The 25,618-nt window shown below is 41.5% G+C and overlaps 1 protein-coding gene across 1 annotated transcript in view; it reads right to left on the bottom strand.

Moving 5' to 3' along the window:
- The window catches only part of LOC128342452 (low affinity immunoglobulin epsilon Fc receptor-like), a 33,340-nt gene that overhangs the window by 6,412 nt on the left and 1,310 nt on the right, over positions 1 to 25,618 (bottom strand). Inside the window, exons 2-6 of the mRNA XM_053289741.1 lie at positions 16,912 to 17,034; positions 15,291 to 15,353; positions 11,330 to 11,383; positions 10,596 to 10,658; positions 1,003 to 1,092 (exon numbers count right to left, since the gene is read on the bottom strand). Coding sequence (XP_053145716.1) covers positions 1,003 to 1,092; positions 10,596 to 10,658; positions 11,330 to 11,383; positions 15,291 to 15,353; positions 16,912 to 17,034 — 393 coding nt within the window. The remainder of the gene's footprint in view (positions 1 to 1,002; positions 1,093 to 10,595; positions 10,659 to 11,329; positions 11,384 to 15,290; positions 15,354 to 16,911; positions 17,035 to 25,618) is intronic.

Genomic DNA, 25,618 nt, shown 5'->3' with positions numbered 1-25,618 from the left:
TGGACAAAACCTGCTGGCCAAGTTCAGTTCAAATCCAAATTGGACTCGAACCAGACTGGGCCAGCTTGGTTTTACCCCCGCTCGAACCCCTCTGTTCTGGTTTGGCTCAGGGTGGTTTGTGAATTTTTAAAATATATATATATTTTAAAAAAATCTTTAATTTACCCCTTCTGGGGGGCTTCTCCAAGGCCACAGGGGTCCTTCCCCCGCCAGCCTCCGTTATGCCTTAAATTGCCCCGTTCAGGTGGTCTTTGGCCCTTTACGGGTCATGACCCAGCCACACAGGTGCCTATTGCACATGCACAGCAGCCTCCCAAATGGCTGCCGTGACAGGGGAAAGGCCCAGAAAGGGCCGAAGACACCTGAACTGGGTGGCATAATGGAGGCTGGCGGGGGAGGGAGAACCTCTGGGGACCCCTCACCATGGCCTCAAAGAAGCCCCCCAGAGGGGGTAAGTACAAAATTATTTTTTGTTTAAAAAAATTAACTTCGAACCCCCCCTGAACAGGTTGGGGTGTTCAGCTCGATGTTGAACCGACACTCCCCCCAAACTGGGGGGTGTTCGGCTCAGCATCAAGCCTTCGAACTGAACTGGTTCAATATCAAACTGGTTCAATATCAAACTGGTTTCCACATCCCTACCAGGAATCCCAGATTCCTAGTAAGTAGACATTACTGGTGATTGTGTGAGCCAGCCTATAGGAAACCCACACATGCCAAGAGGGAATCATTGGAAATCCATACTTAATATGTAATCATAGGAATAGCACCCTTCCCAGTAGGGAACAATAGGAATACCACACTTGCTAGGACACAAAGAAGAGACAGATGTGGTTGGTGGTGAAGGCTGAGGCTCCTGGGAAGGAGTCCAGTCAAGTGAACTGGACCCAGAGGAGGCAGGAAGGGGTGATGCACAGTCTCCTCCTCTCCCTGACTGAGATGCAAGGGAGCTGTGGCATGGACCAGCAGGGAGGCTATGGAGTGCGGAGCTAAGACACTTACCATTTATCTTTTGCAGTGCTTTCTGTAGCTTGAAGGTCTCTTTCTGAATGCTTTTTCTCTCATCTTCTGCCCCATTCAGACGTTTGGTCACTAGCAACAAATGATGATGATGATGGTGATGATGATGAAAAACAAGTTAAAATAATCGACATAGCAATATGAGGGGATAGCAGAATAGAAGGAAAAGAAATAGAAAAAATCACAAAATACAAAGATCTACAAACTGAAATTGAAAGGCTGTGGCAGAAGAAGACCAAAATAATCCCAGTGGTAATTGGTGCCCTGGGTGCAGTTCGAAAAGACCTTGAAGAGCACCTCAATACCATGGGGGCCACAGAAATCACCATCAGCCAATTACAAAAAGCAGCTTTACTGGGAACAGCCTATATTCTGCGACGATATCTATAATAATAACAGCAACAACATTGACAATAATATTCAGCCATCCCAAGTCCTTGGGAATGGGAAGGACTTGATGTCTGGATAAAACAAACCAGTCAATAACACCTGTCTGACTGTGTAAACAGCAAAAATAATAATAATAGGAAACAAATGAAAGATGAATTTGGTTTGATTTCAGTATACTGTATAATGTAAATGTGAAGCCTTTTTTTTTTTTTTTACAAACCTAAACTAAAAATGCCCCAGTTTAATTAGCAGACTGATTAACTGTGGCCTCACTGAAGTGGTGAACATGAGATAGGGCTGCACGTCAATCTGCAGGGGCTCATGACATATTCGTGCTCCATACCAAATAAATAAATAAATCCCTGCACAGAGAGAATGCTAGTCTAGAACCCTTCTCCCTCACAACCACTTTTCTATATGGGGAAATTTTTGTATGGAGAATCAGGATTGTAAACTTTGGGGGGAGGGTGGAAGTACTCAAGCCCCCTCCAGGATTTCCTGGCATGGGCAATGGTATGGTCACCATACTGCTGCCCTGTGCTGTGCCGTATGGCTGAGTACAATTGTGACCTGCACTTGGTGCTTTAGAGACAGGGAGGAGTGGGGAAAGAAATATGTGGGATGGGAATATGTTACATTTTATATTTTTAAAATTTATGTTTATTTAATATATTTCTATACCACCCCAAACTTGCGTCTTATGCTGAAATATTTCTCCTAATGCATGTTTGCATTGATATACCTGTTTTATATTCTTATATTCTTGTGAGTTCAGTTGTGAGTTTGCCAACAGGAACCCACATGTTAAAAAGTGTGTGTGTGTGTGTGTGTGTGTGTAGGGGGTTGATGCTTAACATGCAGCAGGAGGGGGGCGGGCTTCAAAGGCCTTAAGTGCTACCAGGTGCACTGACGGGTTAAGACAGAGGCAGGGGAGGCCTCTGCCTATGGCGACTCCTCAAATGTTGCCTTGCCCCTGCCTCTGCCAAGTCCCCCTCCTTCACGTGTTGTTTTTTTAAAATGCATGATGTAGCTCCTGCAGGGACTGGGAGGGGGAGTGACCAGGTGGTTAAGGGAAAGTTAATTGCCTAAAAGACCGCCCACCGGATGGGGAGCAGTGGCAGCAGCTGGGTTCAGAAACGGGGGGCAGCGAGGAGGGGAGAGTTCCCCCACTTTTTAACCTTTAGAAGCCCGCCACTCTGAGTGGCAAGCTGAGCTCCTTCTTCCCTCCCTCCTCGCCACCTCTTAAGTGATTGCACGCAGGCAAGCTGAGGCTCCGCTTCCCGCTCTGCTATAGACTGCAGCAGAGCTATAGAGTCTAGTGCTGCAGTCCAAAAGCTAATCATTCATTTGAATGGGAGAGTACATGTAAGCGCTGTAAGGTATTCCCCTGAGGGGGTGGGGGTCACTCTGGGAAGAGCAACTGCATGCTTGCATGCAGAAGGTCCCAACTCCCCCCACCCTGGGCCTGGCATCTCCAGATAGGGTTGTTGTTGTTGTTGTTAATTTGATTTCTATACCGCCCTTCCAAAAATGGCTCAAAATGGTTGAGAGACACTCCTGCCTGTATCCTTGGAGAAACCACTGCCAGTCTGTGTGAACAATACTGAGCTAGATGGACCAATGGTCTGACTCAGTAGAGGGCAGCTTCCTATGTTCCATTAGAAAGATTTCAGAGCTATCAAAATGTAAGCATTCACTGTGCAGCTGTTCCAGCTATTGTGCACGTCACTTGCTCAGAAGGGAAACAGAAGCAAATGCTAGAAGCTAGAACAGCACTGCTGAAAAATTTATCCTCTGCAAGGTACCTTGCAGGTATCTTGTCAAGGTCTAGCAGTTGAGGAAGGGTCAAGCCTTAGCCAGCTCTTGCTGCTTCATGATGATGATGTCCCCCAGCTGAAATTGGGTTGAATCGTACAAATGACAACTGGATTTCACCTTCTATTGTGAATGAGATGCTTAAAACCATGGCTCACAATGTTCTACGTACATTAGTGAGAGAGACAGAAGAAGCTGCTTTCTACAGTATAATTGTGGATACAAATAATATCACAAAAGAGCAGGTTGCATTTTGCTTCCACATTGCCACAAAGGATATGGATTGGGTTCAGGGTACTTAAGAGAGTGCCTTCTTTGTCATTAACCCTGTTGCCTACTGAGTTCATCTGGGGAGGTCCGGTTACAATTGCCACCAACTTATTTGGTTGTGACTTGGGACTGGGCCTTCTCTGAGGCTACTCCTCCGGGGCTTTGGAATATGCCCCCCTTGTCAAAATAAGGGCATCTCCATCTCTGTGCTTTTAGGAAGACACTCAACACACACCTATTCTCTCAGCTTTTTAACTGGAATTAATTTTAAACTGTTTAATTGTTTTTATTCCATGAAATGGTGTTAACTTTTTTATTTTGTGAAATTGTTTTTACTCTGTTTTATATTTGTTGTTTCAAATTGTGTACACCGCCTAGGGTTACACATATCAGGTGGTATATTAATATGATAGATAGAGAGATAGAGAGATAGAGAGATAGAGAGATAGAGAGATAGAGAGATAGATAGATAGATAGATAGATAGAGCGAGTCTGTGGAAGAATTGGTTTTTCTGAAACTGATTCCATAATATCAAACTCTTTTTGCTCTTTTGAAAGCTGTATTTTGCCACTTTAACCTTCCTCTTGATAGGTGCCATGGCCACTGTTATGATGGAGCCTCAAATGTAGCTGGATGCATTAGTGGACTGCATGCTCTTATATGGAGCAAGAGGAGCCATAAGCACGCGATGTGCACTGTGTAGCCCAGGCTGTGAACTTAGTGGTACAAGATGTATCAGGAAATGTTAATATGTGTAGAACTTTTCTGAATGAAATAGCTGACTTTATCACCTTTGTCAGATGTTCACCCCAATGCCTTGCCTGGTTTAGATACTTTCAAGGGGAAAGGAGAAATACGTCTGGGGTGTGTGTGTGTGGGGTGGGTGGGATTGTCCCACAAAATGGCACTTATGGCTGTTAGAGCAGCTTCTTTACAATCAGTTGCCCTTAACTATAGAGAACTGATTGAGATCTTTGAAGATGTGTCAATTGAGGAGAAAGGAGACGTTGGGGCAAATACAGATGGATATGTGTGAAACCTGCAGAGGTTTGGTTCTTTCTTTATACTGCAGCTGTTGATGCTTATATTTGCTGGTTTGGACATGCTAAATCCAGTGCTTCAAAAAAGTAACCCACAATTCCATCAAGCAGAACTTCTTTGGGTGTCCACCAAGGAGGGTACAAAGCAACTGAGGAACCACTTTGGGGAGTTCTGGTCAAAGACTACCATGACAAAAAGAAGGATTTAGATTTAAAAAGTTCCACCCTTCCTAGGTGCAGTAAGTCTCCACAACACATTGATGCTGAGTGCGAGCCTCATCAGTCTGAGTCTCCTGAGGAATTCTACAGGAAGATCTTTTATGATGTGTTGATAATATCAGCAGCAGTTTACAAAATCACTTTTGCTCATATGTGTTCCAACAAATGAACAACATTGAAAAGTTTGCCACTGGAGAGATTGATAGCACATCAATTGCAGGGTTCTATGCAACCGACATGGATGCTTCTCGATTACAGCTTGCTTGCTTGCTTGCTTTATTTATTTAAAATATTTGTATACCACCCAAAACGCAAGTCTCCGATATGCTGTTGGATATTGCAAAGGAGCGGAAAGTTAAACTTTCAGCTCTTCAGGATGTGGCTGATCTTGTGAGTGGCACACGGGAAGCATCTGTGACAGCTACTGCTATAACTGACAAAGCTGATTAAAATCAGCCTTACTATATTTGTTTCATCGTGTACATCAGAAAGGTCATTCTCATGTCATCATAGGATAAAGACATTTCTGTTGTCAAGCATGGGGCAAGCCAGGCTCAATCACATGGCAGTTCCACATGGACATAAGAGATAGTTAGGGAGACGAATCTTAACATTATAGCTAATCAGTTCATCCAGGCAGAACCAATCAAAAGAAATACATTCAATGTAGAATAATTCTAGCAGTGCAGAGACTGCGTGCATTTCTTCTCATTGGTGCTCTCTGTAGTTAACTATTCTTCAATGCTTTAGCTAGGGGTGTGCACAAAACTGGCTGACCCAGTTCAGTTCAAACTGGACCTGCACCAGACTGGGCCAATTCAGTTCTGCAGCCCCGTGAACTCGCCCCCACCCCCGAGTTGGTTCGGTTCAGGGGGGTGGGGTTTCATGAAAATTTTAAAACTTTTTTTTAACTTAACCGTTCCGGGGGGCTTCCCCAAGGCCACGTAGGGGGTGTCTCCAATGGTGCACCCTCCCCCCCTTCTGGCCTCCATTATACACCAAATCACACATAACCCAGTCCATGCAGAGATCCATTGGGCATGCGCGATGGCCTCCAAAATGGCTGCTGTGATGGGGGTGAGGCTCAGAATGGGCTGAAGACCACCTGAACTGGGTGATTTGGTGCATAATGGAGGCTGGCAGGGGGAGGGCAAACCTCTGGAGAACCCACACCCCACACCAGCCTTGGAGAAGCCCCTCGGAGAGGGTGAGTAAAAGTGGGGTGTCAGTCCGATAACGAGCAGAACTGGTGTGTGTGTGTGTCAGTTTGATACTGGACTATCAAACCGAACAGGTTTGTTGTCAAACCTGTTCAACATTGAACCTGTTTGCTCATCCCTAGCTTTAGCTATAATACATTTGTTTTAATTCATGTAAAAACATTCTTGATATTTATATTATATCGTGGGCTTCAATTTACAGAGTGAAAAAATATATTCTGTTTTTAAAAACATGTGATCAATTGTTGAAGGGTGATTTCTAGAAACATAAATAAAGAATATATATAGATGAATATGCCTGTGCCTGTCCCAGGTTTGGGAGCGAAAAGTCATGATTTTCCTGGTCTTACGATCTAGCGTCTCTAGCTCTGCCTGGGTCCAGTCTATTATTCCTGCAGTGTATCTGATAACAGGTATAGCCCAGGTGTTTATGGCTTGTATGGTGTTCCCGCCATTGAGTTTGGACTTGAGGATTTTTCTAACTCTCCTGATGTATTCACTTCCCATTTTTCGTTTAACTTCAGTGTGTGCGATGTTATCAGCCTGGAGAATGCCCAGGTATTTATAATGTTCTTTCTCTTCCAGGTTCTTGATGTTGCTTCCATTGGGCAGTTCTATTCCTTCTGTTTTTGTTATTTCCCCTCTGTTCATTATTAATGCAGCACACTTGTCTAGTCCAAACTCCATTGCTATATCGCTACTGAATATATGGACAGTGTTTAGCAGTGATTCGATTTCTGACTGGGACTTTCCATACAACTTCAGATCGTAATAATAAGAACAAGTCAAGAACCGAGCAGAAAAATGGAAAAATAAGCCACTGCATGGTCAATATTTGCACAATATAAGTGGAAAATCAGACATCACCAAGACCTGGCAATGGCTTAAGAATGGCAACTTGAAGAATGAAACAGAGGGTTTAATACTGGCTGCACAAGAACAGGCACTAAGAACAAATGCAATAAGAGCAAAAGTTGAAAAATCCACCACAAACAGCAAGTGCCGCCTTTGTAAAGAAGCAGATGAAACAGTGGACCACCTAATCAGCTGTTGTAAAAAGATCGCACAGACTGACTACAAACAAAGGCATGACAAAGTAGCAGGGATGATACACTGGAACATCTGCAAAAAATACAAGCTACCTGTAGCCAAACATTGGTGGGACCATAAAATTGAAAAAGTTGAAGAAAATGAAGATGTAAAAATATTATGGGACTTCCGACTACAAACAGACAAACATCTGCCACACAATACACCAGATATAACTGTAGTCGAGAAGAAAGAAAAACAAGTCAAAATAATCGACATAGCAATACCAGGGGATAGCAGAATAGAAGAAAAAGAAATAGAAAAAATCACAAAATACAAAGATCTACAAATTGAAATTGAAAGGCTGTGGCAGAAAAAGACCCAAATAATCCCAGTGGTAATTGGCGCCCTGGGTGCAGTTCCAAAAGACCTTGAAGAGCACCTCAACACCATAGGGGCCACAGAAATCGCCATCAGCCAATTACAAAAAGCAGCTTTACTGGGAACACCCTATATTCTGCAACGATATCTATAACAATTGACAATAAAATTCTGGCATCCCAGGTCCTTGGGAAGGACTCGATGTCTGGATAAAACAAACCAGTCAATAACACCTGTCTGACTGTGTAAACAAGAAATAATAATTAATAATAATAATAAATATGAAGGAAATTATCAGCAGGAGGAGAAGAAGCTGTGGAGATTGGTAAACAGGGTTAGGTCTGGTAGTCTGGTGCTCAGATAGAGAATTCTCACCCACAGATTGTTGTCCAGTAGCAACAAGGCCTCATTAGGCTCTGAGGCTGTTATAAGTTATAAGTTTATTCGGTCATTGACCAGCAAACATTTACAATAAACCAGTACGTATTTTACAAATAATATAACAAAACTTGGCCATAACAGAAATAATATCAGTGTCCTCATTAATTAAAAGATAATTTAAATAAAATTCATCAGACCAGCCAGGCAAATTGTCTAACATAGGAGATAAAAGTCTTAAACGGGGTTCCCTATAAAAATCACAATAAAGAATAACGTGCGAGGTGGATTCTATAACCCCTTTGCCACATGGGCAAAGACGTAAAAATAGCGGAACTCCCTGAACCTGCCATCCAATACTGCTGTAGGAAGAACATTTAAACGTGCTAAAGTGAAGGCTCGTCTAAATTTAGGGACAAGCACCACATCAAAATATTTAGCTGGTTTAAGATTAATAGCTTGACTCCCTAAGTATAAACCCTGCTTGAGCCATGCACCTTCTTGTTGAACTTCTATATCCAGGACACGTTGCTTAACTAACTTCCTGGCTTGCTCAATTCCTACAGTATGCAAATCCTCTATGGAGAGGCCAAAAGAGGAAAATTTGCTCAACACAGCTCGTTTCCAGCTCGAATTAAAACCATCATTCATAGCCAAAGAGGCTAAACCCGCCTGTCCAAAACTCAATTTTAACCAAAATCGAAAAATACAGCACCAGTATAAGGATTCCACCCTAATAAGACCAACTTCTCTTCTGATGACAGCATTCGGAGCACAACATGGAACCTGCAAAATGGATCTAATAAACTTAGTCTGGATAGCCTCCAGTAAGGCAAAATTACTTGCAGGTCCCAGTTGGGCTCCATATAAGAGCAAAGGCAGTACTTTGGCTGTATAAAGTCTCACTGTCGCAGGTATAAAAGCAGCACCATGTGTAAAATGATAAGATTTTATCTTATTTACAACCATTTGGGCAGATTGTCTGATGGAGTTAAAATGGGCATTTCTAGAGCCAACAGAGTGAAACGTAATTCCTAGATATTTAAAGGAATTAACCTGCTCAATCTTGTTTCCTTGTATGGACCAATTATAACGCCTAGCTCGCTTGGCGAACACTAAGACTTTAGTCTTACTATAATTTATTTCAATAGACTCTTGGTTACAAAATGATGAGAAGAGTCTTAGGGCACGCTTAAGGCCTACAGGTGTCTGCGACATAATAGCCATGTCATCCGCATATAATAATATGGAGACGTGCCTATCGGCTAACTTTGGTGGATGAATAGAGAGGGTGGACAAACAAGAAACCACAGAATTAACATAGATGTTGAACAGAATAGGAGCAAGTATACAGCCCTGACGTACTCCTCTAAAAGTTGGAATTTCCAATGTTAACTGTCCAGTTGGGCCATAACGAACTTTCAAACAAGTATGCTTATGCAGACTAACAATAAGTTTGAGTAATCTTTTATCTATTCCAAGGGCTTCCAGTTTAGACCACAGTCTCTCTCTAGAAACTGAATCAAATGCAGCTTTAAGATCAATGAATGCTACATAAAGTGCTGAACCTGGGAACCTAGAATACTTCTCTGCCAGAAATTGAAGGGTAAAAGCATGTTCCGTGGTGGAACGACCCTCCCGAAAGCCTGCCTGCTCGATAGCTAAAATGTTATTTGTCTCAATCCAGTCTAGAAGTTTTATCAAAAGATGCCTTGCATAAATTTTACTAATAACTCTGAGGCTGCAACGGTCTATAAACCATTTTGTTTTTTGTTTTTAACTATTTCCTTGCATTCATCCTAAGTAGGGTACGTTAAAGTTTTCCTTTTTGTTAAGTTAGGATGGAGTCCTAGAGGGGAGATGCATATTTAGATAGAGCCCTAATGAATGGAGGAGAAGAGATGGATATGAACACCTGATTAATAGTCAGTTTACTGCTTTACTTGGGGCTTTCCCTAGGTGAGCTTCCCTTTAGGCTGGACCTAAAGCTTTTTCTCCTCTGGCCACTAAGACTAGAGATTCTTTCTTCCCAGAAATATAGAAAATCATTCCATATTGCTTGTTGATTACCATATATAAATTTAGGGTTTCAGGCAAAATAATGTTATTAAAAGAACCAAGGCCTAGGGAAGAATCATAGTTTTTAACTGTCATATAGTGGACATCACGTTACACTGTTTTAGTGTGAATATAGGGCAGGGGGCATAAAACCCAAATTAATTTAAATTATTTTCTGACAGATTTATCCTGTTATCTATTTTATTTGTCTTTTTAAAAACGATTTTAAAATTCAACAATGAGCAGCTTAAAAATAAACATGTTTTCTCACATTAATAGGTATTAATGAACTCATTTTGTAGATTAATCTCATTTTGTAGATTAATGAACTCATTTTGTAGATTTACATTGCAAGCAAAAGAGTTTGCTATTACTCTACTTTGAAATGTATCCTGGGACTAAACCCGACAGTTAAAAATGCTGCTAAACCTGAACCAGAAGCAAACTTAAATGTATAATGGTTTGACTGACTCCCAGGTTGGAGCAAGAGAGACATTGCTAAAAAAAATGTGAAGGAAGGCAGGAAAGCTTTAAGAAAGGGAAAGTTGCACAATCTGCTCTTCAGAAAGAGGGATAATGAGTGGTAAGATGAGCAGAGTTCAAGCATCTGCCTTGACAGTTTTCAAAATGAATCACAACCATAAATTGTTCAGGCTAATGGAAGAGTTCCAAAATTTATAAGAAAACCTACCCCTGAGATTTCCTACAGGCAGGTTCATCCACCTTCCTTCTTATCAGAAACCAAACCAGCAACTGCCTACAAAGTGTACTTACTTTCTGCTTTAATCTCTGTTTGTTCTTCCTTCAAGGACTTCAGACTGTTGTTCATCACTGTTTCTAGAAGAAAATCAGAGTTAATAACTACACTCCTATAACCACTTGTTGGGGGGAAAGGTACTTTTAGGCTTCCCTCACTTCACTGAGCAATATGAAGTCCAGGAATAGCACTGCACATACCTTAGCTATAGTTTCCCTTCGCTGAGAGATCACTGGAGAATTATGGTGGCTTTGTAATATTTATTTTATTGACAAATATTCAAGCAAAGCATAAGTGGGAACAAATGGAGCCCTTGCAGGAGCTCCAAACTACTAGTTTTGCATCAGTTTCCCTGAAGTAACAGTGTGGATGCTTGACAGAGATTGCTTCCAATCCAGCTAAACTCTCAGCCTCTTGTTTGTCCCAAATTAAACACTGCCAACTGTTTTATTTTCTCTTTTACGTACATTTTTGCAGAATACAGATCTCAAGCCCAAGCCTACAGAGAAATTTCCCACTCAGGAAAATGATTTCATAAATTAGAATTAGCTTCCACTGAAGAAATATCCTTCCAACATCTGTATTAGCAAGCAATCCAGTTAACAAAGAATGGTCACACAGCAGCATAAGAGTACTTATTGAGGACTGGGAAAAGCAGAGAAAACAGCACTGGGCTTTGCTGAGAAGAGAGAGGAGAAGAAACAAGAAACTGCAGTAGAGGCTTCAGGATCATAGTCAAGCTGATGCATACCATAGGTGGACTGACTGGCATGAAGCTTTTCTAGCTGACCCATCGTGTTGGAGCCTGAAAAAAACAGAACAAAGTTAGCCAGGAGGATCTGGTCCATTCAGGGGCGGAGCCACCATTGGGCGAACAGGCTCAAAGAACCCAGGCCGCCACCAATCGGGGGCCGCGAGTGCGGCCCCAGACACGCCCCCTGCATCTGACATCAGACGCAGGGGCATTATTTCAATCCCAAACAGGGCTATGCCTTCAAGGCAGGGAGAGCCACTCCTGGTCCCGCTGCCAATGCAACGGGGCCAATCGATCTCCCTCCCAAACGGAGCCATGCAGCCCCATCTGGGAGAGAGATTGGCCTGCACTGCATTGGCAGCGTGTCTGGAATGGCTCTTTCTGCCTTTAAGGCATTCCTTTAAGGCAGGGAGAATTGCTCTGGCCCACGCTGCCCAACGCAGCGCAGGCAAATCTCCCTTCCAAATGGGGCCGTACGGCCCCGTTTGGGAGGGAGACCATGTCCCCCGCATCTGACGTCAGACGTAGGGGCGTGGCTAGCTGAGCCCTGCGTCTGACATCAGATGCAGGGGGTGGGGCTAGGGGGCCGTGGCAGCGGCCGCACACGGGTTGCCGCCAGCCTTCCCACACTCCTGGGTCCAGATCCAACTTCTTACACATTATGGTCCTACTTGTAGAATGACAGTTCTCTTGAAGTTCCAGGAACTGGTTTCCCCCATAGAGAGAAGGTGTAGTACATGTGAAGGGGATGGAGACTGAGTTCACCATCTCATAATGTATCAAAGGGGGAATATAGCACCTTAGGTAGTAATAGTAACAGGAATCTCCCTCTCTTTTGCGGAGTTCTGGACCATCATTCTTTCAGGGCAAAAATCAGTCTCACTGCTGCTGAGACTTTTTTGTGTATTAGGTCCAGCCTAGATTGGCTGAAGAAATTACAGTAACTACTCTAGGAATTACCACCTAACCTACAGTACTGTTGGTTTACATTGTTGGCATGGGTCTCATGCACCACAGAACAAGGGATCATAGATATAACCAAAAAGGAGCAATCAAGAACCATCTAGTTTAGGAATGTATCAGGATATCCTTCTATACAATAGATTATTTCCATTCCCCCTCCTCCACCAGGCTCATTTGAATAGCAGAACTGAGAGTGATTTGGGTGGTTTTTTAAAGATTAATTTTATCAATTTTTACTTGGATGTCCAGTTGGATGGCTGCCCCCAAATGTTTGCCCACAACCCCACCCCTAAGACAACTGCTGTATGCATTTTCAAGAATATCAGTTGTTTTGTGCATTTTCTGTAGTGATTTGGTCTGGAGTGTAATTTTCATTGAGAAGTGTCTGGAATGTAGTTCACTGAGCAGTATTTTCCCCCCTGTGGATTGTTCTATCTATCTATCTATATTTATATACTGCCTGATATATATATATCTCAAGGAGGTGCACACAATTCGAGTTACAATATAGAAATAAAACAAATGATTAAAAAACGTTCACAGAATTAAACAATTAAACAGTTTTAAATTAATTTTAATTAAAAGCCTGAGGAAACAGATGTGTCTTAAGAGTCTTAATCAGTGATGGAGAAGCTCTTATTTTCATAGGGAGCGCATTCCAAAGCCCTGGGGCAGCCACAGAGAAGGCCTGGCCCTGAGTCTCCACCACATGAGCTGGCGGCAAGCGTAACTGGACCTCCCCAGATTATCTTAATAGGCAGCAGGGTTCATGACAAAGAAGGCGGTCTCTTAAGTAGCCTGGATCTAAGCCGTTTTAAGTTTCTTTCTGCCTTTCATGCAAACCTATATTTGTAGTGGCTTGCAAAAAGTGTAATCCTTCATGTGACTGCCTTTTAGGTAGAGGGAGGGTAATTGAGAACAGGTTAAGTGCATTTTATGCATAATATCTAATTAAGCATATTTATGTTCCTAAATAAGGGTGTCTGAACAGCAATGCCCCAAGAAAAGCAGGTATCTTTTCTTCCAGGGACCCACTACCTATTGTAATTGCAGAAAGCTAGTCATATTAACTGTATGACCATTTTATCTATCTATCTATCTATCTATCTATCTATCTATCTATCTATTTTAGTAGATTTATATATTGCCCCATCCAGACAGCTCTGGGTGGTGCACAATAACAAATAAAACACAAAACCAACCCCGTGAATCGGTCATATTAAAAACAATCAATACAAACAAATCTTTAAAACAGTTTAAAACCATTAACAAGTCAAACGTTTAAAACAGTTTGGCCCTAATCTGGTCTCTGTCAGCTATGTTGATTAGCAAGGACCAGACAGTGCGAAGCACTCTGCAAGCCTGGATGGAGTGCAGAGATGCAGAGTGCTAAACTAGTGCTTTGGCTCCTCGTGAGTTCTGGCTGATTCACACACTGCATGTACAGTATGTCACTCTGTGATTCATTGCAGCTGAATTTGCTCACTGCCTCTGTTAATCAATACTTTTAATGGATGCACGTCAAGGTCCTTATTGCTGATACAACCTCTTTTTTGAGCAGGGGGGGGGGTTTACCTCCGCGAGCATTATGTGCATCATTCAAGCTGGGTCAATTGGCACATTAGCTTTCTGCTATTATTACCAAAGGAGGGGAGTCTGAGGCAGTTCACTCCGAGTTCAGAGTGGCCTTGATTGAAAGTTAACCGGCTTAATCCAACCATGAAGATTTTCCCTTCTCATGTCTATGCACTCTATTTTCATGACAATCAGCCTTGGCTTGCCTCAGCCATTCACACATTGTTACACTCAGGAAGAGCAATCAGCAACAATGGGATCCTTACAGGTTCTACCAGGCACATCTATTCAGCAAGAAAAAAGGTCCATTGGAATGATGCCCAAGGACATCAATTGGGATATATCTGGCCCCAATTCCATAATCCAGTGTGCAATTTGTGAACACATGCCTTGGAGTTACCAGCTTCTTGGACGATTTACTATTTACAGGCCACCATGCCAGGCTGTGTTCAGTTCTTCGTACCACTCTCCAGATAGGCTTTCTTGCCTAGCCTGATCTGCCCAGTCTTCCTAGGAATCTGGTTCCACAGAGGAAGCACCCTTGAGGATTCACCTCTAACACCCACCTCCTGGTCTATCTGCACTCGCTTTTGCCCAAGCAGTCCCTGAGGAACGAGGTCCTTCAGTTGTTCCAGGAGCCCCAAGGTCTTTTTGCCCAGATCAGGTGATGTGAATGTTTGCCCCTCTCTGGGCCCATCTCTCTCCTTACTCTCCTATCTTAAATCCAGCCACTTCCTTCTCTAAAAGCCTCTTTCTCTCTCCCACCTGGGAATTTATACAATTAGGACTTTAATCTTTTCGCTGTGCCCGTACCCTCCCTTCAATAAACCCTTCTTTTGATTTTGAAACTTCAACCTTGCCTCTGTTCAGTTATTTCCTGGGTTCACGACTTTGTGCAAATTTAATCTGACATGGAACTGTCCTAGCCAGAGCTAATTTCCCCACACAAAGCCCAGACACAATTTGGGGGGTTTTACCAATCAGCCCAGGGCAATTCAATTAACAATACCACCCCATACTCAAGTCCCTGGGTCATTCACAATCTAAACACACAACAATTAAAATATTAACACAATTAAAACAATTTAAAATATAGATAAAAACTCTAAAACTTAAAACTTTAAAACTATAAACTAAAAGCTCAACTATCAGGTATGTTTTCAGGTCCTTCTTTAAAACGTCAAAATGTCATAATGATGACATTTGTTGCACTCACCTATCTCCTCTCCTCCTCCAGCCATTCCTATCCTGTAACATGTATTTGATTGGTAATCAGGATTATCTTACTCGTGAACTGCATGTATAGTTTATATTGGACCCCAGATGTGAGAGATTGTTTCTTGACAAGCTGATTCTTATTTAAGCGGAGGAATAAGACATAAATAATAAACAGTTTAGAATAAGAAAGCTGAATTGTTACCATTGACTTTTAGACCATTTTGATTGCCACGCAGCTCTTCTAGTTCCTTGGCCATCTCAGAATCTGAAACAACACAAAGTCTGATCACTCTTGAATCCAGGTAGTTTGCAGAGAGAGTAGCCTTGATTTTTGTTGAGGAAAGACAAGCCTTACCCTAGGCAACTCTAGACAGTTGCTTCCTAGGAACAAAATGAGGGGTAGCACCAAATTAACAACAAACAACCACCAGTTTTAAAAAAGAAACAAGGCCTCAAACTGGTGCCAAAGGGAAGGCGACATGTATTATGCTGCTCATATGCCAAACACATTTCAACTGATTGTCTTCTTCAAGAGCAAGCAAATTAAATGCAACCTTATGCCACTGACTTATACCGTGATTCACTTACAGCCTGCTGCAGTGAAAAGATACTAGTCCAAGTGCTCTGGGTTGGTATATTCAGCACTTTAATAAACTTCTCTAATAAACTGCAGTTTGTGGCCTTGCTTTTTTTGAGGAGCGGGGTTGCTTCATAGGGGTCAGCACTTCAGCAACGTACTGGGGACACTGTACTTTTTTCTGTCCTCCTATTGCTGCCCAAGAGCCACAGAAGGTGAAGGAAAGTGGAGGGGATGATGTTTGGGCAAAAGGCAAGGAAGGACCAGGCAATGCAGCTCACTGGAGGGAAGCAGCCAGAAGTTGAACAGTAAGATACCAATGGACGAGCAACAGCACCCCAACAGGACCTGGAAACCAGGACCTATGGGGATCACAGAGATGAATGAGGATAAAGGGACAAATAGTGACCTCAGTGGTGAGTGACTGGTGGATGCAGCTCTGGGGATGGGAATAAAGGAGGTATTTTTGGAGTCTCTCAGTCCCTGGAGGCTAGTGGATGGGTGAAGGTGGAGGGCGACTAAGATCTAAAGCTTTACTATCAAAGGAGGGATTCAGTTTTATGGCATCAATCTACTTAAATCTGGTCCTCCTTTCCAAACAGTATAAACTAAAGGAGAAGAAATGCATTCCACACTCCATAGCACAGAAGTTCTAGTGCTATACTGGAGCACAAGGTACAATCCCCTATACTGTTCCCCCACGTTGCCAAATGAGTTGTTGTCACCTTTAGTGACCACACTGCACCCTCCCAGTGCACTCCTGTTACTTTAGCTGACGGAGGTCAACAGTAAAGTAACTGTCTTCCTTTTGAGTAACTATTGAGGGAAAGTATTTCCTAGGAAGTCTTCAGAATGCATCAGACATACATTTGAAGAAGTGGGCCTAGATCAATTTGTTAAAATCTTTTAGACACTTTAAAAAATTGAAATAATTTCTAGGAAAATCTGTGATTCTGGGTGGGGGAGAATGGTTGGTCTTTTAAAAAAAAAATTATGGTGAATAAAAACATTATTGGAACCCAATTTTTTGGTTTCCAAACCCCCCATAGTTTAGTCTAGAAATACATTAGAGGAAAATATGATTCTAAAATGGAACCCAAAAATATTTTTGCAGGAAATTATTTAATGATATGAAATTCAAAAAGACCTCCAGATTCCAACCTATCCAACTACCATTATTTTTCCACATGCCCCATTCTTTTAGAATGGTCTTAAAAGTAGCAGCCTTTTATACCAGAATGCATACATTTTGACATCACAATGGAGAAGACTATGATCCACAGCACAAACATCACAGCATTCACAATGAAGAGGACTGGTATGGATCTTGCATCTGAACCACACCTGCAGTGTTGCAGCAGGAAACCACCTGTGGACAACAGAAACACATGTGAATTGTGTAGAGTGGCAGGAGCTGAAGAATCACAAGGATGGGGCTAGGAATTAAGAATAAATGCAAAAGTATTTGGGAGCACTGGCCACAGTGTGTGTCATCTGCTTAGATGTTTTCCATTTGTCCCCTGGTTTATCTACCAGTGGAGCAAGAGATTGGGAGCCTCAGGTTCCAGCAGCATTCCAGGTGGGAAGCCATGTCCTCAGTTGGAGTTTGAGAGTGGGCTGCCTAGAGTGGGGGCCAAATATTTCCTCCTGAGGCCGCCTGTGGTGGGGGGACATTTGGGTCGCTCCTTCAGGTGGCTCTGAGGGTCAAGGGCCTGCCCAAACACTACATCATTCTAAGGGAATCCTGCTTTAAGTACCATTCCATATGAGGTGTGATTGGCAGCTGCCTAGGGGCTCTTCACAGTGGTGGAGCTTAAATTGGCACCTCCCCCAGGAGGCCTGCCTGGCTCCCTTATTGGCAGTCTTCTATGAGATTGTAAGGACAATTCTTTTTAGGCAAGCCTTTGGTGTTTGATTTGGGAATGTTTAGTTTTCTGTTATAAGTTCTGATGGCAATGTTTTGTAGATGGTTGGTTTAAATAGTTTCAAAATGGATTGCATTTTACATTTTTCTTCCTCCTGGTCACCACTGTGAGTGCAAATTTGCACAAAAATAAGGTATAAATATTTATTATTATTATTATTATTATTATTATTATTATTAAATAATAATGGGAGCACCTTAAGAATCCAGAGACGACAGTCCACAGTTCTTCACATCAACCATGTAAAGCCACACACTAACTAGAACCTCACACATCCTAGAAGAATATTGAGGGTTTTCCCATATGGCAGTGAAGTGTAGGGTTATTAAATGCTTTTGCTGCATTCCAAGAAAAACCCACCACTTTCTATTACCCTTCTGTTCTGTGGCAACTGAGGAAAGGGGTGGGTTCTCAGAGTGCAAGAGGTATCCAGCAGTTGGTGATACAAAAACCACATGAGATCCCTGACTGGCATGTGTTAGTAGGTAAAAGCACAGACACCTGCAGCAGCATGTGTAAAGGGAGTAAGATCATGTTTTTGAAACTTGTGCAAAAGCTTTGACTATCGCCTCCTTTATTGCCATATGGAAAGACCCTTAGTCCACAGCAGCAAAGAGAGTAGATCATTTATAGTTTATTGTGATGTCATTATTGTCATAGGCAATCGTGTGTGTGTGTGTGTGTGCTGGCTGGAAGGTGACACTGTGAAAATAGTACAAGGGTAATGCTAAGGCTCAGTGTGTGGCCAGAGTATCAAGAGATGCTGCAAGGGAGCATGAGAATCTACAGAGCACTATGAAAGCCTCTGGACTGTGAATGAGAAGAGGTGAGAAACTAGTGTGGAAGCCTTAAAAATCCTGCAGTAAACTGTCATCTGGAAAGGGCCCCAAGCATGGATGGATCCAGGGGAAAGTGCAAGGCTGCAGTTGTACCCTCTGTGAATTTGGATCGAGACTCATCAAGATTGGCAGTAGCAGAGAATCAGAAAAGGGTAGATTTCCCTTCCTGCTACTAGTCCTGCCATCTCCCAGCTTTTTTGGTTCTCCTGGAGTCTTGTGCTCCTCCCCCGTTCTGCACTAGAATGTATTTGCAGAGCTAGGAAGCCAGAGGAGGAGCTGAATGGGAGGTGGAAGCTAGTTGTTGGGCTTGTTTCTCTCCAGAAAGTAAAGCAAAGCATTTTTTAAAGCTTATCTGTTTGTTTTGTTTGTGTGTGATTTGTTCCCCTTATTTAAGCCACTGTGTTTCTCTTGTTGGAGCTAGGATCCCGGCAGCATCAGCTCTCAGCTGCAATGTCTCATAGTGACCACTCGGAGGGTAGGTTCATGGGGTTAGGGTCAACCCCTGCTAACATGGCAAAGAGGCACCTTTTTAACGTGGTGATTCTCTTTATTTAGCAGGGGGAGAGTAACTGGCCCTATCCACCCCCAGCATAGTACCTCCAGTGACTGTTGCTGGTGTCTATCTTATGTTTCTTTTTAGATTGTGAGCCCTTTAGGGACAGGGATCCATCTTATTTATTTATTATTTCTCTATGTAAACTGCCCTGAGCCATTTTTTTGGAAGGCCGGTATAGAAATCAAATGAATGAAAATTAATGAATGGATAAAAGTGCTGGACTTCTCCGCTCTTTGTTCTTCCAGTGTTAGTCTCCATTTTTGTGTCTCCAGAGATGGCTGTTTGTTTAGTCTCTCTCCCCTTTCAGCCTTTAGCTCAGCTTTCCTATCCTTTTGTAACTTCCAAATAAATCCTTGTTGTTCTTCAAACTTAAAGAACTGTCTCCATACCTCTTGCTTGGCTGAATTCTCCCCAAACTGGCTTTGTTCTGCTAATGGGGGTTGAACTGCCATTCTTCCCCTACATCTCTCTCCCCCTGTCGTGAACCGTGTGTGCACGCACACATACATGTAAGATAAGTCCCAACCAATGTGTGTGAGAGAGAGAGTGAGTAAAACTTTTTTTTAAAAATCATTTTCAAAGTATAAGCCAAAACTGTTCTAGTGCAAACTTGTAGGGAAAACCCTCCCAATCCCAACAATTACCTTCTTGTGAGGAAATTAATCATTACAAAACAAAATATTAAAAGCTTTAAAGGGAATGAGAGGGAATTTAAAATGCTCTGACAAAATGGATCTTTCTCAACATGTCTCCCCTTATAATCATTGATATTTTAATTTGCTTTGTGCTTATAGCTCATATATAAATAACTTATATAATTTTAATAAGCTTGTAATGGATTAAAATAGCCCAACTTCTTGCAAGTAGCTTCATGAATTGCTAAAATGAACATTATTTCCCCTCCCCCACCAAAAGTCTATTTTAATACACTTGCTTCAAAATAAGGCTTTGCAAATCAGATCACAAGGAATTCATTTTAAAAGCTCCGTCCTTTGCCCTTTAAAAGCTCCCTTGCCCTTGCTTATCTTTAAGTTCCAAGAAATTTGGGTAACTCCATATGTAACATTCTGCTGTCCTGTTTGAAATCAAATTGGTGGCTTTTCCTCCTATAGTGTAAGTCACACACTATATACTGTACACAATCCACTTCTCTGCGAGGGAGAGAGGGGGAGAGTGAGAGTGACAGGATTGTCCGTGCAAAATCTGGTATCGGCAGGTATGTTCAGAATTTCTTCTAAGAATACCAACCAAAAAAATGCCAATCTTTCCCTGAGTGTATTTTGGTATAAAAAGTAGTGAATTCAGCTAATCTAAGTGGCAGGGTAAGTGGGGTAGGGGGAGAAAGAAAGGGGATGAGAGAAAGCGCAGAGAGGAGGAGGAGGAGGACAGAAGGTGGTGTGAGGTGGGCAAGAGGCGACAGAAGGTGGCACAAGACTATGTGCGACTCCCCAGAAGTGCATCGGAATCAAATCTGGCTTATATAACTGAGATCTGGAGGAGGCTAGTGGCCCAGTTTGGGCCAGTTTGGGCCAGTATAACCCAGCTTCTCCCACCAGGCTACTCTACAGGTGAAACTCAGAAAATTAGAATATCGTGCAAAAGTCCATTAATTTCAGTAATGCAAATTAAAAGGTGAAACTGATATGAGACAGACGCATTACATGCAAAGCGAGATAAGTCAAGCCTTAATTTGTTATAATTGTGATGATCATGGCGTACAGCTCATGAAAACCCCAAATCCACAATCTCAGAAAATTAGAATATTACATGGAACCAAGAAGACAAGGATTGAAGAATAGAACAATATCGGACCTCTGAAAAGTATACAGTGTACTGTGCTTGATTGGCCAGCAAACTCGCCTGACCTGACCCCATAGAGAATCTATGGGGCATTGCCAAGAGAAGGATGAGAGACATGAGAGACCAAACAATGCAGAATTGCTGAAGGCTGCTAATGAAGCATCCTGGTCTTCCATAATACCTCATCAGTGCCACAGGCTGATAGCATCCATGACACGCCGCATTGAGGCAGTAATTGCTGCAAAAGGGGCCCAAACCAAGTACTGAATACATATGCATGCTTATACTTTTCAGAGGTAATCTTTTATTATTAAACCGGCAGACAAAGGTGGGGCAGTGGTGATTATGAATATTGAAGATTATGAAAGAGAAATACTCTGTATACTATCAGACACTACTACGTATAAACCTATCATGAGTGATCCTACTGAAAAAATCAAATATCTAATTAGGATAGTGGTACAAGAAGGGATTTCACTAAACCTTATTTCTGAGCCTATAGCCAAATTCTTAATGAAATCACATGGACGTACTCCTATCTTCTACACATTACCAAAGATCCATAAAAGTTTGAGTTCCCCTCCTGGTCGTCCTATCATATCAGGTTGTGATTCTATACTGGAACCACTATCCATCTTTATAGATTCTTTTGTCCCACACATTGCCCATTTGTCCCACACATTGCCTCGTATATAAAAGACACCAAGGATCTTATCCATCAGCTGGAAGGTATGCAGGTACCTGAAGACTGTACATTGGTCACTTTGGATGTGACTTCCCTCTACTCTAATATACCTTTGGATGAGGCGAGGATTACCATATGTAATTTCTTGGATAAAAGGATTGACAAGTCTATTCCCTCTTACTTTATTATGGAATTGGCAGATATTGTTTTGGAGAAAAGTTTTTTTAGGTTCAAGGAGCAATTCTATTTTCAACACAAGGGGGTTGCCATGGGCAACACCATGGCTCCAAGTCTTGCATGCTTATTCATGTCGGAGTTGGAAGAGGGTAAGATCTTGTCTCAAGAACAAAATCCATTTTTCAGACATATCATAACATACAAACGGTTTATTGATGATATTTTCATAATTTTCCAAGATCACACAAAACTTTTTGAATTTGATCTTTGGATTAACTCTATCCATTCTTCTATTAAATTCACTATGGTCTCCAATTTACATAAAAAAGCATTTTTGGATACACACATTAACATAGGACAAGACAGGTCTATTTTCTTTCAACTCCATCAAAAACCTACAGACAAGAACATGCTTCTCCACTTTGATTCATGGCATCCAGATCATTTACGGAAAGGACTTCCTTACAGCCAATTTTTAAGACTAAAAAGGAATTCCACTCATCATTTGGACTTTGAAAAAGAGGCACACACTTTCACGAATCAATTGCTAGATAGGGGCTATCCGAAACAGATCATCAACGCAGCCAAGATAAAGGCAGATCGAATAAGTAGAAGCTGGCTTTTGGAGGAGAGACCGCAAAATAATAAAATGTCTAACCGACTAATATGGTCCTCATACTTTACGCCACTGAGCTTTAAAATCAAGAACATCATCCGACAGGAATGGCGTATTGTAAAGGACATTCCAGGGTGCACATTACCACCGATTTTTGCCTTTATAAAAACTAAAAGCATCAGAGACCATTTGACAAAAGCAGACATATATGTGAATCCAACTACAAATGAACCCCTAATGGGGTTCTATCAATGCGGCCATTGTGCTTCTTGTAAATTAGCTGTGGAGATAAAGGAACTGTATATCACTCGGGAGAAACGTAATGTCAAATTGTCTTTCTTCGCTAATTGCAGCAGCAAGAACATTATCTATATGATTATATGCCCCTGTGGTCTAAAATATATAGGCAAAAGCACTAGGGCGGTCAGGACCAGGATTCTAGAACACCGGTCTAGAAGCAAACACAATATTTTGGAGGCTCCCCTGATGGAACATTTTTGATCTTGTTTACATTCTCCTGATGATATTAGGTTCAGCGTTATCTTCAGATATCAGCCTCAAAGATTTGAGCATGAGGATATTGATTCTTTTCTTCTCAAAATGGAATCCTCTTTTATATATAAACTCAATACAGTTGTTCCCCATGGTTTGAATTCATCATGCTATTTGGCAGTGTTTCTTTAAGATATGTTTCATTGATGAGTATACATGTGGGATTATACTGTGGCATTTTCCCTGCCTTTGACACTCAACTTATGTTTTGGAAAACAATTCTTGCAAAGGATATGATAACACTTCCTTTATGGAATTGGTATTTTGAGCAGAGTTATTAACAATTTGCAGGATGACAATATCACACATTTTCTAGGAGCTTTGTGGCAATAATTTTGTGACAATATTTTTGTGATATATATATCAAACTGATTATTACAGTCTGTAACAATTAGAATCATGTTACTATTAACTGGCAAATTTCATGTTTTTTGTGAGCCAAGCATTATGTTTAAGGTCATTGCTGATGACTGATAAAGTAGATATACTATAACATACGTAAAATGAGAGCATTACACTCCATTTTGGTTTATAAAAGTGGGCACACTTTATTCTGATATAAGAATTTGGGAACTATAGTCTTTATGCCAGTATAATCTGTTGATTATTGAATTTTTTTTGGAATGTCAACAAATGCGTTTATAGATGGCTGTTTTTAAAGTGTGAACTAACAGTAGATTAGTGCAGATTGACTATAGCATGCTACTGGTCAATGTATTTTGTTAGGAATGTCAACAATCAGTAATCATAGCTGTTCTTTTTAAAGTAAGAATCAACAGCAATGCTGTCTCGATACTACATTCCGTTGACAAGGTCAACAACTACTGTTATATGTACTTATTTTTTAAAATAAGAGTTACCAGCAGATCAATAATTATTGCTATCGGCATTTGTTTTCCTAAAGTAAGAGCTAACAACAGATTGATGTATTGTGCTGACAATAGTATCAACGTAAGTGTGCCGACAATGTGAATGATTTACTTTATGAATAACAGACCGCAGCTGTTTTGTTTATGTAATTAATCACTCAGTACGATTAAAGTGATACTCCCTGTTAATCACCACGCCTTCAATTAGCGGGCTATATAACACAGAGCCCCATGAACTAACTAGTCATTGAATGATTTGTTTTCCCGGAGTGAGATGTAGGAGGATAGAGCTCTCCAAAAAATACTTTCGGAGGAAATGGGTATGTGTTAATGGGCGTATAGAGGGGAGGTTTGGGATAACATTATGATGTTTGTTGGATGATATAATCAGCTGCGGAACTGTTCTTATGCTCACATTTCCAGAAGCTTTGCAGCTCTGATGAAGAATGTTCGAAATGGGCTGGAGAATTTCCCGGGTTCGCCCATCAGCTCTGCTTTAGACAGACATTTGTGTACAGATTTGCTGACTAGCTATTGCACTTGCAACTTCTGCAATTGGAACTTTTGTAGTTTTTTTCCATGAAGAACAAGACAGCTCTGCTTCAGATAGACAATTGTGTACAGATTTGCTGACTAGCTATTGCACTTGCAATTTCTGCAATTGGAACTTTTGCAGTTTTTTTTCATGAAGAACAAGACTCTCTTGTACCAATTGATTATTTGGATGTTCAGGACCTACATTCATTATGTACTATTCACACTCATTGTATTTATGCAGTTAAAGTTTAAGTGATTTGTATATCAAAAACCCTTTGAGGTCTTTTTTTTGTATATACTCAAAAAAATAATAATGGATAGTTTCACAACATTGAAAGTGTTTGGATTTTGTCACAATAATGTATAGGTTGGATTCTTCTTATGAACAAGAGTTTTGATAGTGCTGTATGTTTTGGGAGTGTTATCAATTTCTGTTGCTATTATTACCATTATTTTTGCACGGTCTCACCCATTTTGCTGCTGTTTTGTCGTACAATCCCTTATATATTTTTTGTTATATTGAGTCAGACCATTGGTCCATCTAGCTCTGTTTTTTCCTACACTGACGGGCAGCGACTCCTAGATTTCAGGCATCAGCCTTTCCTGCCTGAAAATTGAAACTTGGACCTTCTAAATGCAAAGCAGATGTTACCACTGAACTACGGCCCCAGCCCCATTTCAGCTGGAGAGCAGGGCTGCTCAGGAATGTCCCTAATTGTGTGTGAGTGGGACCAGCTCAGATGTATTATCTAAATGGGCCCTCTGTTTGTGACAGGACATCTCATATTACTCTCCACACTAGGTTAGGTTGGCGTCTGGTGCAAGAGATTCTTTCACTAGAACATTACCAAGAACCAGACTGGATTAGAAGACATGATCCCTTCCAGCTCTATGATTCTATAATCTTACACCATCCACTGGAAGTCCTTATAACATCAGGTTGTATTTTATTTTATTTTATTTTATTTTAGATAACACTAACATTAATGGTGTAAATCTGAAAGGAAACACTACAGCTTTGAGGATATTCCATGACTCTACAATCACATTGCACAAGGGCAGAGATTTATACTGGGTGCAGAATTTAGCACTGCGCAAACATCACTTTTTGTCTTTATATAAAAGCAAAAGGATGCTTGAAAGTATGCAAGAAATATTTGGAGCAACCTCAGAAATGGAGTGGGGGGGGGGACAGGGAGCAGGAATTTGAAGAAGAGAGACATGAGAGCAGAACCACCATTAGCCAGACTCAGGAGTATCCTGTATAGCTTTTTGCCCCCCCCCCCTTTTTTTTCTTCATTCCAGGTTGGCCCTGAGATTAGAATGAGGCAGTTCAATTAAGGTGGCAGATTTTGAGGTAGTATTAAAGGGCAGCCACTTGTCAGTTATTTCTTTTA

This window comes from Hemicordylus capensis, chromosome 2 (genome assembly GCF_027244095.1).
Source record: "Hemicordylus capensis ecotype Gifberg chromosome 2, rHemCap1.1.pri, whole genome shotgun sequence".
Classification (NCBI taxonomy): Eukaryota; Metazoa; Chordata; class Lepidosauria; order Squamata; family Cordylidae; genus Hemicordylus; species Hemicordylus capensis.
This window is presented reverse-complemented; position numbering and strand designations above follow the sequence as displayed.